At 39.7% G+C, this 14,457-nt stretch overlaps 1 protein-coding gene across 1 annotated transcript; it reads left to right on the top strand.

Moving 5' to 3' along the window:
- Window positions 1-3,705: 3,705 nt before the first annotated feature.
- myoz2a (myozenin 2a) lies at window positions 3,706-14,167 on the top strand. The gene is made up of 5 exons (XM_072686841.1): window positions 3,706-3,787; window positions 6,483-6,649; window positions 6,842-6,956; window positions 12,551-12,725; window positions 13,912-14,167. Exons 1-5 carry the CDS (start codon window positions 3,706-3,708, stop codon window positions 14,165-14,167), a joined length of 795 nt encoding a protein of 264 aa, XP_072542942.1.
- Window positions 14,168-14,457: the final 290 nt, after the last annotated feature.

The raw sequence follows: 14,457 nt of genomic DNA, 5'->3' as shown, positions 1-14,457 counted from the left end.
GGCTTTCTTTCAGCAGCTGCACTTTAAGCCCTGAATGGTGGCCACATTTGTTTTCTTGTTAGACAGGTACACGTTTCCCTCAGCATTTCATTTTCAGAGATGAATGTCGTAAAACTGAGAGGTTAAAGCCCAGCGGTTAAGCATTCCTATAGGAGATCCGGTTCACTGCATTTAGCACCTCTGTAATCCTGAGTTTTGCACCATAAAAGTTTTATGGCACTCATATGTGATTGACTGTGTGTGGAATTGCATTCATTTTTTCCCTTCGACCTTTTCGCTTTGCATGTGACGTGATGCCAGCTTTTACCTGTCCATGAATGACCTCACTTTAACAATCCTGTCAGATCCTTGTACAGCACATAAAGAAGAATAACCTAGAAAGAGGTACAATATATAGTGTCAACGGCCACATACACAGTCATATCAGAATTCACAGACATATCACAGACCACATACCTAATAGCCGAAATAACAACCCTGTGCTCGGGTGACACTAGTGAGATGGTGTGGCAAGGACTGCAGGGATGCCACATGGGGGGAAGGGGGGTTAGGCCTGTGACACACAGGGGTCCTAAAAATTTATTAATTTAATGTTTTGGCAGAATTGTTGGAGTTGTAGGGCCCAGAGTAATATCTTTTCATGGAGCCCAAAATCCCTGGCAGTGCCCCGCCGCACTGTATTAGGGACAGAAGGTGTTTATTAAAAAAGTTGACTGGTATGAATGGCCTGCAGGGCATGCCACAAAATTAGCAGTTTCTGAGATGCTACCATCCTTCACCCAGTAACCTATTATGATGACCTTTTGGACATCGGTCAAATGACAGACCTGTGTGCTCAATTATTGTGCAGTAAATCAATAAAATATGATATTCTCACATGAATGTAAGTATTCATTATACATTATTTCAAAAGTCACCTTTAGAAGGCTATATGTGGTACATGAGTAATTATATGAGGAAATACTGAGTAATCAAGGAATTACAGTGACATTCTCAACTTTTTGACTTTTTGTGTCAAAAATCAGTATTTTTTTTAAATTAAATTCAAACCATGAAAAAATATCCTACAATATACAAATATACAAATGTGTTTGGGAAGAGCGGGCCACAGCACAACACCATAAATCATCATAATTAATATTTTTATATGCAACCTACACATTTCTGCTACACAAAACATGCCGATGCTTCCAGTACCAACCATTAAGATTCAGTCGAGGGCGACAGGAGAAACAGACTCTACAAAGTCTGAGAAATTTATGCAAAACACAATCAATCCAATATCATTTTTGTCCTTTGAACCAATATTTACTTTTGAAAAAAACTAAAAATAAGCTGTTATTTTTTTAGGAAGACCTGTACACCTACTCAATCATGAAATGATCTAATCAGCCAATCATGCAGCAGCAGTGCAGTCCATAAAATAATACAGATATGGGCCAGCAGCAATTATTGTCAGTGTAGTGGTGCCAGATAGGCTGGCTTGAGTATTTCTAAAACTGCTGATTTCCTGGGACTTTCAGCACAACAGTCTCTAGAGTATATCAGAATGGAGCTATAAAGAAGAAGCATCCACTGAGTAGCAGTTCTGTAGATGGAAATGGCTTATTGATTAAGGCAAAGACAACCATATTGTGTTTTATACAGATGGGATTTGGCCTCTGCCTTTAACCCACACAATGAAAGTGAGCACATGTGGGCATGTGAGCCATGGGCAGCCATTGCTGTAGAACCCGGGCAGCAGAGAGCGTTAAGGGTCTTGCTCAGGGGTGCCAGGCCTGGGTATCAAACCCACAACTCTGTCATCAATTGCCTGGTGCTCCAACCACTGAGCTACCACTGCTCTGAGTACAGAGGTCAACAGAGAATGACCAGACTGGCTTTAGGCTGACAGAATAGCTCGGATAACTCAGATAAGCACTCTGTAGAGTTGTGGTGATAACCATGACCATTATCTCTTGACCATGACCATAATTTATCCATTAATGTCTTGTGGAAACACAAAGACATTGTGGAAACCACAAAGAATTGAGGCTGTTTTGAGAACAAAAGGAGGCCCTAATGTCATGTCTTCCTAACGAAGTGTTCTGTGAGTGTAGACGTCCCTTATTGGTTATTGTTCACATTGAGAGGCTTGGTTGTAACACTGTTAAAACTAACCCTGTTAGAAATTCACAGTAGATGACCAAAAGCTCTTTCATGCTCTTTTTCATCTTTTTAAGATGATGTACAATAATAAGCAAATCCTATGACATTAATCACCATGTACATTGGCCCTAAAATGACATCAATGTTACACCCCCTGTCGATCCGTCTACTCATATTCCAACTCCACGGACACACTTAGGTCATACCCAGAAGAGATGTTAGCTAGCTCTGTTACACCCAAATACATGCGTGTGTATGTCTTTAGTGCTAAATTTAACTGTATACAGACTTAGAGTCACTCCCACCTTTCTGCACCCATCCCCACCCCCATGGTGCCCTTGGCCAGAGCCCCCCGGCCCATGGAAGAGCCAGGACCAGCACAGGTCACATTACCCAGTCCATTCCTCTGCCCTGTTCACTAAAGGATCCAAGAACAACTCCAGACACCTACATATACCTCCAAAGCACAGGTAAGACCACCTCCCACTGTAGTGTGTGGTGTATAGAGTGTTTGAATGAGTCTGACCCCTGCCCTACATGTGTCATCATCTGCTGTACATGTGCATGTGTCAGAACAGGAATAGGACAAGCTACTGTAGACCATTAACCCCAGTTCTTAGCTCTCAGCGTGGATCACCAGGCTTTTTTAAATATCGGGACAGATCTTGAGGTTGGAAAGCGACAGCCATGATTTTGGTTCGTCCCTCTGGGTATTCTTAAAGATAAACATTCCTCAGTGGTTCTTGGCTTGGACGTGCCATTTTAGGAAAAGCTTTTAATTAGTACACAACCTTTACATGACGTAGAGGTTCTCAAAATTGTAAAAAAAAGTTGTTCTTCCTCATGTATCTCATTTACTAACATGGTGGCTTAAAGAAGCCCTCATGGAAAGGCTCTTTGAGGATCCAAAAGCAGTTCTTTTATGGCAGCGCTCCAAAAAAAATCCCTTTTTGGAACTTTTATTTTTAGGAGAGTTACTTCAATGCAGCATTTTGCTCATGCATATGGATGTAATATATATACAAGGCAGAGCAGGTCCGCTTAGACTTTTAACAGCATTAATGGTTTATTTAAAATGGAGTAGAATTATCTGAAATTTGATCATTTCGTTGGTGTTGTCTTCCATGCAACATTGATTTGGCCTTCTTTGCACTGAAGGACACCGTCCTCGGACAGGAACATGGAAAGAAAGGCATTTTCGGACAGTAATATGGATGGACACAAACTGTCACCATTCTTTGCCGTGCCATCACTGCAGTTAAATCACCTGTCTTGTGTAACGTCACACGGTGCCTTTGGCTGCACAGTGCAGTCCAGTCAGGTTTAGATCAGAATTTCGATTAGCCAGTGTCTCTGAAGTGACAGAGGGGTTAATGGTTATTTAGGGATGTGCTAACTTCATCCAGTACCCAGGCCCTGTACGTCTGCTGAGCAGTGTGTGTGACAGTGTCTGTTCGGCATGGTGTCTGTGTTTGGTGTGGAAACATGAAGTTGAAGTCTTTGTATGTATGTATCGCGTCTAAACAGAAAAATGTTTACTTTATTCTCCAGGCCACCATGTCACAACAATTCTTTATGACAACAAGGGAGAGGAAGATGCAGGCGGCGGCCATTTGCAAAGAGATTCGTGGCACTGATGGTATGATGATCTTTGGACAAAAACAAGTAATTGCCCCAACTGTTAGGATAGACACGCATCTTCATTTCCAACCTGCTTGTTTTTTATTTAGCTAGTAAACAGTAAAGTGCAGTTCAGAAGCATTTCATTTTAAAGGTCCCATACCATGAAGAATTGTTACAAACTATACCCATATATATATGTGTGTGTGTGTGTGTGTGTGTGTGTGTGTGTGTGTGTGTGTGTGTGTGTGTGTGTGTCTAATGAGTCTAAGCTGCAAAAATAGCCTCATTCACCAATATCACCAATATTCAACAATATCTAAGAATTGTCATGAATTTGTTTTTGGGAATGGTCATCAGGTTCATGATGTGTATATAAACCACAGAATTGTTCACAGCTCTGGTCTTATAATAACGAGAAGAGGTTGGTTAATAAGGCTCATTGGTTTTGTGACGTCACAAAAACCAGTACACATATATTTCCATATAGCCACACTGTATCATTACTTAAATGGTACAGAAAATTGAGATCACTTAAGCTGATTAAGCCAAACAAACTCAAAAATTAACAGTTGAGTTATACACTCTGTAAATCTGAGTAAGATCAGCCTTTTGGCATATTTTGAGTTCTATTGACTGCAGTGAACTGAGTTTTTTAATTAAATAGGGTGTGCCTTATGTTTGGACAGTGCAACCTTGATGATCAAAAATAACACCTTTCCCACTGGCTCCTTGTACCGTCTATTTGCATTCTGGGCATTTCATTACACCCTCACTCACCATCAGTGTACAGACATTTCCCAGCCTACCTTCTCTTCTCTCATCTGGCTGCAGTGCTGTAGGCTGTGAAAGAAAGATACAGGTTTCTGTACTGCAGTGTTTACTCTTGTATTACTGAAAGTGGTTCTGCAAGGGTTATTGGCAGATTAATAATTGTTAATTAAGGAATAAAAGACTAAAGTGTCAATGGAAAAATGCAAGGTTATTCACCTTCTTTCGTGTTAAATTAATTCAAGGTTTTTCCTTCCCCTGTAATTTTGCTATGCTATGTTGGAGATAAAAAGATTTGGCATGATAACGGTTATATGCAAATTAGTAATTTTTGGCATTTTTAGTTTTGAATGTACTAAATATTCATGTACAAAAATATATGTACAAAAAAATCATAATCTTTCAAAAACATTTCAGAGATGTGTTACATATCTCCAGTGTGATCCGCTGAAACCACACACTTATACAGTAGCCAGAGTCACACTAACTCTTCTATACTTAGCATATTATTCGGAGAGACTCCCAGTTAGCTGGCCCTTCAGTTGCACAGGTTTATTTTCTGCCACACCCTGGCTGGGTTGTAAATAATCCAATGAGATGTTTTAGTACTGAAAGTAACTAATCCTTTTGTAGTTCTACATTTGAACTGCTATTTCTGGGCATGGACAACTGCATGGTGGCTGAGGAGGTGAAGACTCTTGACAGCTGTGGGAACATGCTAGTGGGTTATCTTTGTAACCTTTGATAGACCTGTAGACATCTCTGTAAGCTAGCTTGCAATTTAGGATTTAATAAAAGTTGGAAAAATGAGGCCAGGTCCTCTGCAAATGGCTTACTTCCACATTCACTGGCACCAAGCCACTGGCAGAGCACAGGTCAAAGGTAGCACTGACTGAGTAAATGATTAATGTGAAAATAAACAATGTCAATTTTATTCAAAATGAAGCTGGAGCTTAGCTCATAATCGCTGGGTTTTTATTTGTTTTGTATTGAATGTTAGTCAGCTTGAAAATACAGTACAATAAATACTATATGATCTAACATGTGACATATGACAAATAATAACCAGTAACTATAAAGTTTGTATAAGAATGAGTAATTGAACAGGATATTTATTTATCATGCCTTTTATCATGACATACATTACCTGATATTATCTCAGCCAACTAGGAGTTTTTATGCACTGTTAATGGTAAAAGGGATCTCTATTCTATATAGAGGCAGAAGTAAGCAACAGTAGGAGAATTTCTGGTAGACAGACTAGGTTTCAAATCCAAAATCATCATGTCCAGCTAAAATGAAAAACAAAATGCTGAGAAGCACCATTTGGGGTTAATTAAGTATGATACTTACTTAATTCGATTTGCTCCTATCGCTTAGCTAGCAGTGCGGCTCAAACATCCCCCCTTTACCCTTTTTACCTGTCTCACTTTGCAGTAACCTAAAAGTAACAGTAGTAGTAAAAGAAGTGCACATTTTTATTTATTTATGTATTGATCATATCTTCACATTTTCATCATATTTATTGCCATTACCACATACAAACCTTGTATCTCCAAAATATCAACTTTACATGGGGAGGGTAAAAATGGAGTTTAATGTAAAAAAGATTTTATTATTAGTTGATCTTGGAGCAGTTCTATTGGTCTGTTCCTAATGAAATACTGACACAATGTAAATAAAAACAAAATCAATGTAAAAAAAAAACAAACAAACAATAAAATTCAGTCAGTTTAAAGCTCAGTGCCAACTACAGGTAGCCATGCCTCTATAATAATAATAATTATTATAATAATAATAATAAGAAGAAGAAGGTTTTATTTATTTAGCACCTTTTACAAACAGTCATGTTTTGCCACCCACACCTAGAATGTTCTTTCTTTATGACAGAAACTGCATAACCAGTGCAGGATGCTCTAAAATTGATTTGTCATCTCTTACAGAATCCGAGGTGGATGTGGGGAGGAAGGTGAATGCACCTAAAGAAATCATGCTAGAAGAGCTCTCATTAGCTTCCAACAGAGGATCTCGCCTCTTCAAGATGCGTCAGAAGCGCTCCGAGAAATACACATTTGAGAGCATCCAGAATAAAGCTAATGCTCAAATCAATGTAAGTTAAATGAGTTACAAGTGCATGCTGTCAACACATTTATGGAATTGCTGCCAGGCCTGTTTTAGAATATGCAGAAGTGTAAGGAGTCTAATGAATTCACTTCCATAGAAAAAGTCTATGGTCTCTCTGTTTTGTGAGAAACTGCTCTATCATCCTTTTTTCTTTCCTCTTGTTCTGCCCGTTTTACAGACCAGTGTGATTCCTCCTGTCCCAGGTACTGAAACCAATGTTAATGGCTTAGGAGATGACCAGCCTCCTTCAAACACACCTACTCAGTCTACCAATCCTGACTTTATAGCCCCAGGTTAGTGTTCATTCCACTCATTCCTGTACATAAGCCTCAAAAGCTTGTTGCTAGGAACTTATGAAGGCTTCCAAAGGGAACTCCAAAGTTGCCCTTGAGTGGAAAACTGTATTTATCCTTATAGTTAACATAACAATGAGAGGTCGGTACATGGAAGTGATATACCGTAAACACTGTTGTGTCCTCTAAAAAAACTAAACCCACTTAAGTAAAAAAAAAAAAGCTGTGAAACTCCAAAATCCAAAATCCCAAAACTTATACTGTTAGTGGCAAGGAGAGTGAAAGCTGCACACAGCGTCTGGGGGAGAGCTAGTGAAGCAGGCAGGTGCTAGGCTAATCCCACCAGACCCACCAGTTTCTACAATCTCTTCTGCCAGAGAGGACAGCAAGACTGTCTAGTCTTAGGGCAAAGCAGGTTAGGTTAAAGCAGAGTCTATCATTTTTTTTCACAAACATTCTAAGGCAAAATAACAGGGTTGTAAATTGGCTTGCAAAACCCCATGTGTGCATTTTCTCCCCAAACACAGTCACATATTTAATATTAACACATCCCATATCAACTTAAAACACACAGTAAATTCTATGGTACCTTTAAGCTTTCATTTGCTAATCCACTAAAGCAGACATAGGATTTGTTTTGGGAATTTTGTGTCTGCACTCTTCACCTCTGGAGCTCACTGTCCCTCTGTGAGCATTCCTCTGTAATAGCCCTGTGCCTCAACAGGAAGTTTGTCTGACATTAGTGTGTCTTCTAAGAGTTGGCCCAGTACAGCTGCTGTCTGTGATAGCATCTCTAACAGATGTTATCCTTCCATCTCCGTACTCTGATGCATGCTCGTTCTAGGTTAGACTATGTGTACAGGCCGGCAGCATGCACTGTTGTTTGGTGACTCGTATGGAGACATAATTGCTCTAGGAGGAGGTTTGTTTGTAACGGTAATGAAGGACTGTAACCATGGAGCACACAGAGTTCATAAGTGGCGTTCAGTTTTGAATGCCGTCAGTAACAGTTGCAGTTTTGCTATAATTTGTAACTGTAATAGCGTAATTACATACCCAGCTAACATGTCCATGTGGGGCCTGTATGGGTAGCCAAACTGGGTACCAGAAAGTTTTGTCCTCATGTTCCACATTGTCCCAACATATCGATGACCACCAGAATCAGTGATGGAACCAGGAGGGGTTTAACATGGGCCCTATCTGGGTTGTACTCTGCATACAGGGCCTGGATGGGACCCATGTGAGATTAAGGTGGGCTGTTGAAATCTAGGATGCCCAACATGATCCTAGTAAAAATACATGCACAAACCCACTCAGAGCCCATGCCCCCCTGGTATCCACCTTTCCAGCATGTTGGCTGGGTAATGAATGACACAGATATGAAAAATATCTTTTTAGTACATATAGTAATCTATAGAAACATATATAGTGGGATCTATAACACAAACAGTAAGTATCATCGTTTAGGGACAATTCCAGTACTGTAGTTGAACTAAAATAGAGCTACGTGAATTCTTTACAGAACCCTGAAAATAGTATTGATTATTAAACTTTCAACAGAACTTATCTCCTCCTTTCAGTGACCTTTGAGTGAGCTGTAATTACGCTATAATTCCACCATGTTTTCATCATTGTAAGTGATAACTGCAGTTAGAATCAGCCTCCCCCAGACAATAGCCTTATTTACAGGTCGGCAGAGCGACCCAGGGACTTTCCTTGAGGTTGAGAAAAAAAGAACGAGATTGTCTACAGCGCGAGGGTGATACAGAACAGGGTGACAGAACACCCTGCTTACATAACCACTGGTTTGGACTTGCTGGCTCCCGGCAGCTGGCTGAGATTTGAGGGATACTCGTTTGGATGGGCCTCCCCACTTTCCCCTACGGAGTGTACTTTGAGGACTTTAAGTCTAAAAGATGCTGCTGTTATTTTCGCTGTCATATTTTACTCTAGGGTCAGTAAATGGAACAATTATCTTTAAGACAAGTAACCCGCTGACTCTTAAAGGTGACAAAGACTTTATTTATTGAGTATTTTAACTTAGTAAGTATGTGACTGGTTGGGGCAAAAACCTGCTATTTTGCCTCTGAGTGAAACACGCTGTTTTACCAATTATGGTGGGTTTGTGTGGGGGAAAAAAAGAGCTTTGCTTTTAATGGCTGGTTTATGTCAACCCACAGTAGCTACTTAGCATAGGCTAGCGTAACAACATAGCTTTGAACTGTAACAAGAACAAAAACATTTTTTGTAACTACTTACAAGTTTTACTGGAAAGTGTTGCTGTCCTCTCTGGGTCCTCTCAGGGTCCAGTTGGCACCCTGTGCCGTTGAAGAGATTATCAGTTATCAGTGAAAAAAAACAGCATCAGTTCTTGTTCTGCTGGCTTTAGCTTTAATTTGCTACAAAGGCTCCAGCGAGCCGGATAACAGCATCGTTCCTTGCTTCAGACCTATAGTGTTAGATTAATTATGCACTCTAAAACCTTTAGCGAGCCAGAAAACAACTCAACAACTTCTCCAAACTTCGCCAAAAATTCTAATTCAACTAGTTCACAGCTTTAGTCCTAGCTTTTTTAGCCTCACTTCCATGTTCTCCTGAACTAGCTGTTGCATAGTCGACTGGGTGTATGTCAGTTTTGAGGGCGTAAATAAAATGAGCCGAGGCTCTTTTGTAACAGTTTTGGAGTTTTGGAATTGGCTTGTTTTACAACTCTGTACTTCTGTTTTGCTTTTGAAGGAGGACACAACAGTGTTTATGGTATGGTCCCCGAACCATGGGGTGAACCTTTATTTTCTCCATCATGATGTCTAATCATGATAATCTGAGGCAAGGATTGTCCTAATTTCAGGGCTGTTGTGTGCTAAGAAATTGTCAATGTAAACAAAATTAGTCTTTCTTTTTTTTTTGCTCTGTTACACCATTGCATCATTCAGTTAATATGACAGTGTTAATGATTGACCTCTGGGGCGGAGGCGCTGTGGATGCACACTGATCAAACTCATTTTTGTCCCCCAACTCCACCAAACCAACCATGCTGACTTACTACCACTTAAACCACTAACAGATGCACTCAGCTTGTGGGTTACATCAGATGTCAATCAGTCAGCGGTAGTTTATGGACCTGACTGAATTTCTGGCCCATATTTGCATGCATGCGATCCTGGCATTAACCAGGTCTAGTTGGTCAAAGGTAGTGGTTGAAAGGTGGCACTGGGCCAACAGGTTACTATTGTTACTATAGCCAGTGATTAACACTGGTCCTATTTACTGAACCTGTGGCAGATTTAAGTACGGGTGACATTCATTGCATGTTATCAGCATGAAACCACTGGATGAAGGCTGTATTTGTCATTGCATTTGACAAATACAACAACACATCACAAGTGTTTGAAACCTTCAGCTGAACCACTAAGGACTAAAAACATGCTTTATGGACCAAACTGAAGAAGCCTACCACCACTATTACAGCCAGATATGTGTGGAACAGCCCTGAGGCTGTATCGCAGCTTAATTGACATCATGAGGGTGATTACTCCCTAAAAAAACCCCAATAGCCCACACTAAAATTCCTCTTAAGACACAATTTAACACAAAATAACAAAACTTTTACTAAAAATTGCAAAAGCACCCCAAAGCATCATGGCAGCACTTCTATGCCACAATATCATTATATCACTATTTGAGTTAATTAGCCTTGTTAATTGAGGGTGCCCTGATTCTAGTTGGTGAGCTAGAGTGGCTTCTACTGGGAACAGTAGTGGTTAAATGTTTCCCATAAAAAAAATGCAACAAGGGTGCTCCCATAATGCTTTGGGTTGCCTTCTGGATTTGTATTTAGTCAATTATGAAGGGATGTTTAGTAGTAGTAGTTTTTTTTAAGCATGATTATTTGGTGCTTTTTAAGTTCTAAGAGACATTTTGGTGTAGTTGGTTGGGTGTTTCTGAGCAGCTTTGTCACCGTCATCATGTCAACTAAGCAAATATAGATCCTTATATAGCCTCTATCTGTTATTAATGGGTCATAACATGGCATTGATGTAAAAGGTGTGATTTCCTGGTCTGTATCTTAATCAACCATTTGCTGATAGTGCTCTAGTGAATGATGGTTAGCTAAATATAGTTTCACATCCTGGTGACCCTTTGGTTTTTTATGTATTAATTACACCCACTCATGGAGTTATTGCCGATATGTGTGGTGAATTTAGGAAATTGTTTGGAAAGAAAATATATTTTCTGACATTTTAGTTCTAAAATCATTTGAAAATAAAAACTGGATTTAGTTCAGCTCCTCACACATTTACAAAAGGGCATATTCTTTAAAGGCACCTGCAGGCATGGTGCACTCTTTTCCCATGGTGGCACAGCAGGTAATGTGTCTCCTTGACCTGTGGTTGTCTCTCTGCTCAGCCAGCTAAGGCTCATTTCTCATCTCCTATCATATGCTCTGTTTCTCCCTGTTTCATACATGACCGCTCTTCTTCAAGGTGCTCCACTCGTTTAGCTCGTCTGTCATTTCTTCTCTTTCTCTGCCTCATGAAACCATGAGATCTTCTCTCTTAAACATAAAGCTGGCAAGAAGCGTTCTTTGGAGTGATGCCACAGAACCTTTCAACGGATGTTTCTGTAAAGAATCATTCTGGTGTGCAGAACTCAGAAACCCTCCTTCTTTTTGATTAATTTAAAATAAAAACAGCCATTTAGTAGAAGTTATCAAATGTCAGGATCAGGTAAATCAGATCATTTCAGCATCAGAAAAAAAGGATCCATATTTTGGGTCTAGCATCTCCAAAGTTGCAACTTTCCATGGAAGACCATGTAAAAAATACTCAATAAGTCATTTAGGACAATTTCTACTGCTCATCATGATTTTTTATCGCAATATAGGGACTGCTAGTTTAAACATTTTCTGCATGGCTTTGAAATTTCCCACTTACATACAGCTATAAGACTACCCTGCCCTACCCTAGTGTGACTACATTGCATCTTAAACGTTTCCACAGCCTGTGGAAACCTAGAATGAGCCTTTCCATTCTAGCTGCCTGTACTTCTAGCTGAGTGACTGGACTATTCAGCTCTTTCGGGCTAAGCAGGACATTTTCCCAACTCATCTGTGTCGGCTCAGTGACTTTACCCCTTGTACCCCTTGTTCTCCTGCCTACTAAGGAACTGTGTGTTATGATTGTTTTTGTTTTATGTTAATTATTTTGTTTGTTGCTGATGTTGCAAGTGTCCTAGCGCTTGAGAAAGTAATTCAAGAATTTACATTTTTATTATTATTATTTTTATTATTATTATTATTGTTATTATTATTATTATTATTATTATTATTTCTAATTAACCGTGGGGTCTTGGGTGCTGTGTACTTATTGGTCTTTTTGATGAAAAAACAAACAAATAAAAGGAAGTCTGTCACTTTTGCACTATAAATGAGATGAGTAAGTGTGATAGGATGCAGCATCTACTTATTAAAAATGAAAACTAAAATATTTTCTTTAAACATTTCTTAATTATGTCCAATGTTTTACCTTTTACAAAACTCTCTCGTCGTCTCGCAGCATCCACTGATTTTGTTCCATTCAATGTCCACTTTCTAGGTTATGGAGGTCCACTCAAGGACATTCCAGCCGAGAAGTTCAACTGCACAGCCATTCCCAAATCTTACCTCTCTCCCTGGGATCTGGCCATCAGCACTAACCCCTCTCTAGCTGACACACTGCATGTGCCTGAACCTGAGCCTAGACCTGATATAGAGTACAAGAGCTTTAACCGGTGAGTACTGCTCTCCATAAGGACCATCTATAACCAGGCCTGTCGCCTTCTGGTGAATTATGGTTTTATGAACAGCCTTTCTCTTCTGTAAGGGGATATTGCAGAAGAATGAAATCCTGTCTTGTAGGCATGGAGGAGGTACATATATTTTCAATGTAAAAAAAATGTGGGTCAGCAGTTACTGTAGGGTATAGTTAGCAAGGTAATTTCTTTGGGATGTGTTTTTTTAAATTGCGATAAAGTTCCACTTTGTAAAAGTTGTGGTCCTCAGACAATTCCTTGCCCTAGTCTCCTTTGATATATTTTCATAGCAAAAAGAAGCAGCTCAGCAATGTTCAATTTACAACTGCATGTTTAGCAAGGTCATTTGGAATTAGCACATTTTCAAAACATACATTAGAGTGTGCTGCACTGCATTTGTTACCAACCCAGGCTCTGGGTTTTCCTGCAGAGTTAAGTTCCAAATTGCATCATCAGGCTGATCCACCCCTTACCTAACACTAATGTATCTGATCCAGCCAAACCTGGACGCCTGAAGAAGCTGATAAACTGGTGCAGGTGCAGCAAAATGAGGTGCACCATGCAGGAGAGTATATCTCCAGGATCAGGGTTGATGACTGTAGACTGCTGTACAGCAAAGATGCATACACTCTAAGCAAAAAGGCTTCTTTGAACTATAAAAATAGAGGAACCTTCTACAGAAAAGATTTTCCATCGATGTCAGGATCTCTTTAACCACGCAAAGAACCATTTAAGCTTCAGAATGGTCCTTTGACCTGGCATTGTTCTATAGAGCACCATTGCTTTTATTTAAGAACCCTTATTAACCCTTTTTAAGACTATGTTTCAGTTGGTTTTACATTGAAATGCATATAACAATACCTCAGTTTCCATTTCTGCTGATAAATGCAAAGTTATGATAGTATGATAGTATATGTATAGTTTTACTACTATTAGATAGTATTATATACTACTATATTAAGTCTATAATGCATTATTTTACTATACAAGTCCATAGTCTATATTAAATATTTATTATCAACACATTCCTAGTGTAATACTTTAAGGTTGATCATTAGCATAAGTCCAAACTGCTTTGCAAGAGCTTTGTCCTCAGCTAGTTTCCTTCTACAGTCTTCTCAGTGCAGCAGCATTAACATCTGATCTGTCACTTAACTTGCTCTAGGGTGGCCACTCCTTTCGGCGGCTTTGGAAAAGCACCTAAAGTCCCAGTAAAGGCAGTCAAGGATGATGTTGTGAAAGGCATCGCCAGCCTTCCACCCCCAGCACCCTTAGCTGACCCTGTGTCCACACGACCCACCTTCAACAGGACAGCTTTAGGCTGGGTGGCTGAAAGTGCCCCTCTGGTCCTTCCCACTGTCAGCCTGGAGACCATGTCGTCCGTGCCACCAGTGTTTATCCCTGAATCCGATGAGCTTTGAGTTTTACTCTCATTGCTATGCTGAAAAAAAGTGATGCACTGAATTTGCTTAAAGGGCCCATCTCCTACATTGTGTTGTACTTTATATTTTTCCTCAAGGTCTATTGCCACCATTTTTACACAACAATGTTCCAACCTCTCTTCATCCCTTGGTGAATTATTTTGCCTTTGGGATGGATATAAGACAAATGAGCTAAAAGGCGCTCCTGAGAACTGCGGTATAAATGGACAGGGCTTATATTTGAATAGTTTTCATTACATCATTTTTTTTTATTTCAATAGAGTGAGGGA

The sequence above is a fragment of the Salminus brasiliensis genome, chromosome 9 (genome assembly GCF_030463535.1).
Source record: "Salminus brasiliensis chromosome 9, fSalBra1.hap2, whole genome shotgun sequence".
Taxonomy (NCBI): Eukaryota; Metazoa; Chordata; class Actinopteri; order Characiformes; family Bryconidae; genus Salminus; species Salminus brasiliensis.
Note: the sequence above shows the minus strand (reverse complement) of the source record. Positions and strands in the feature narration are given on the sequence as shown.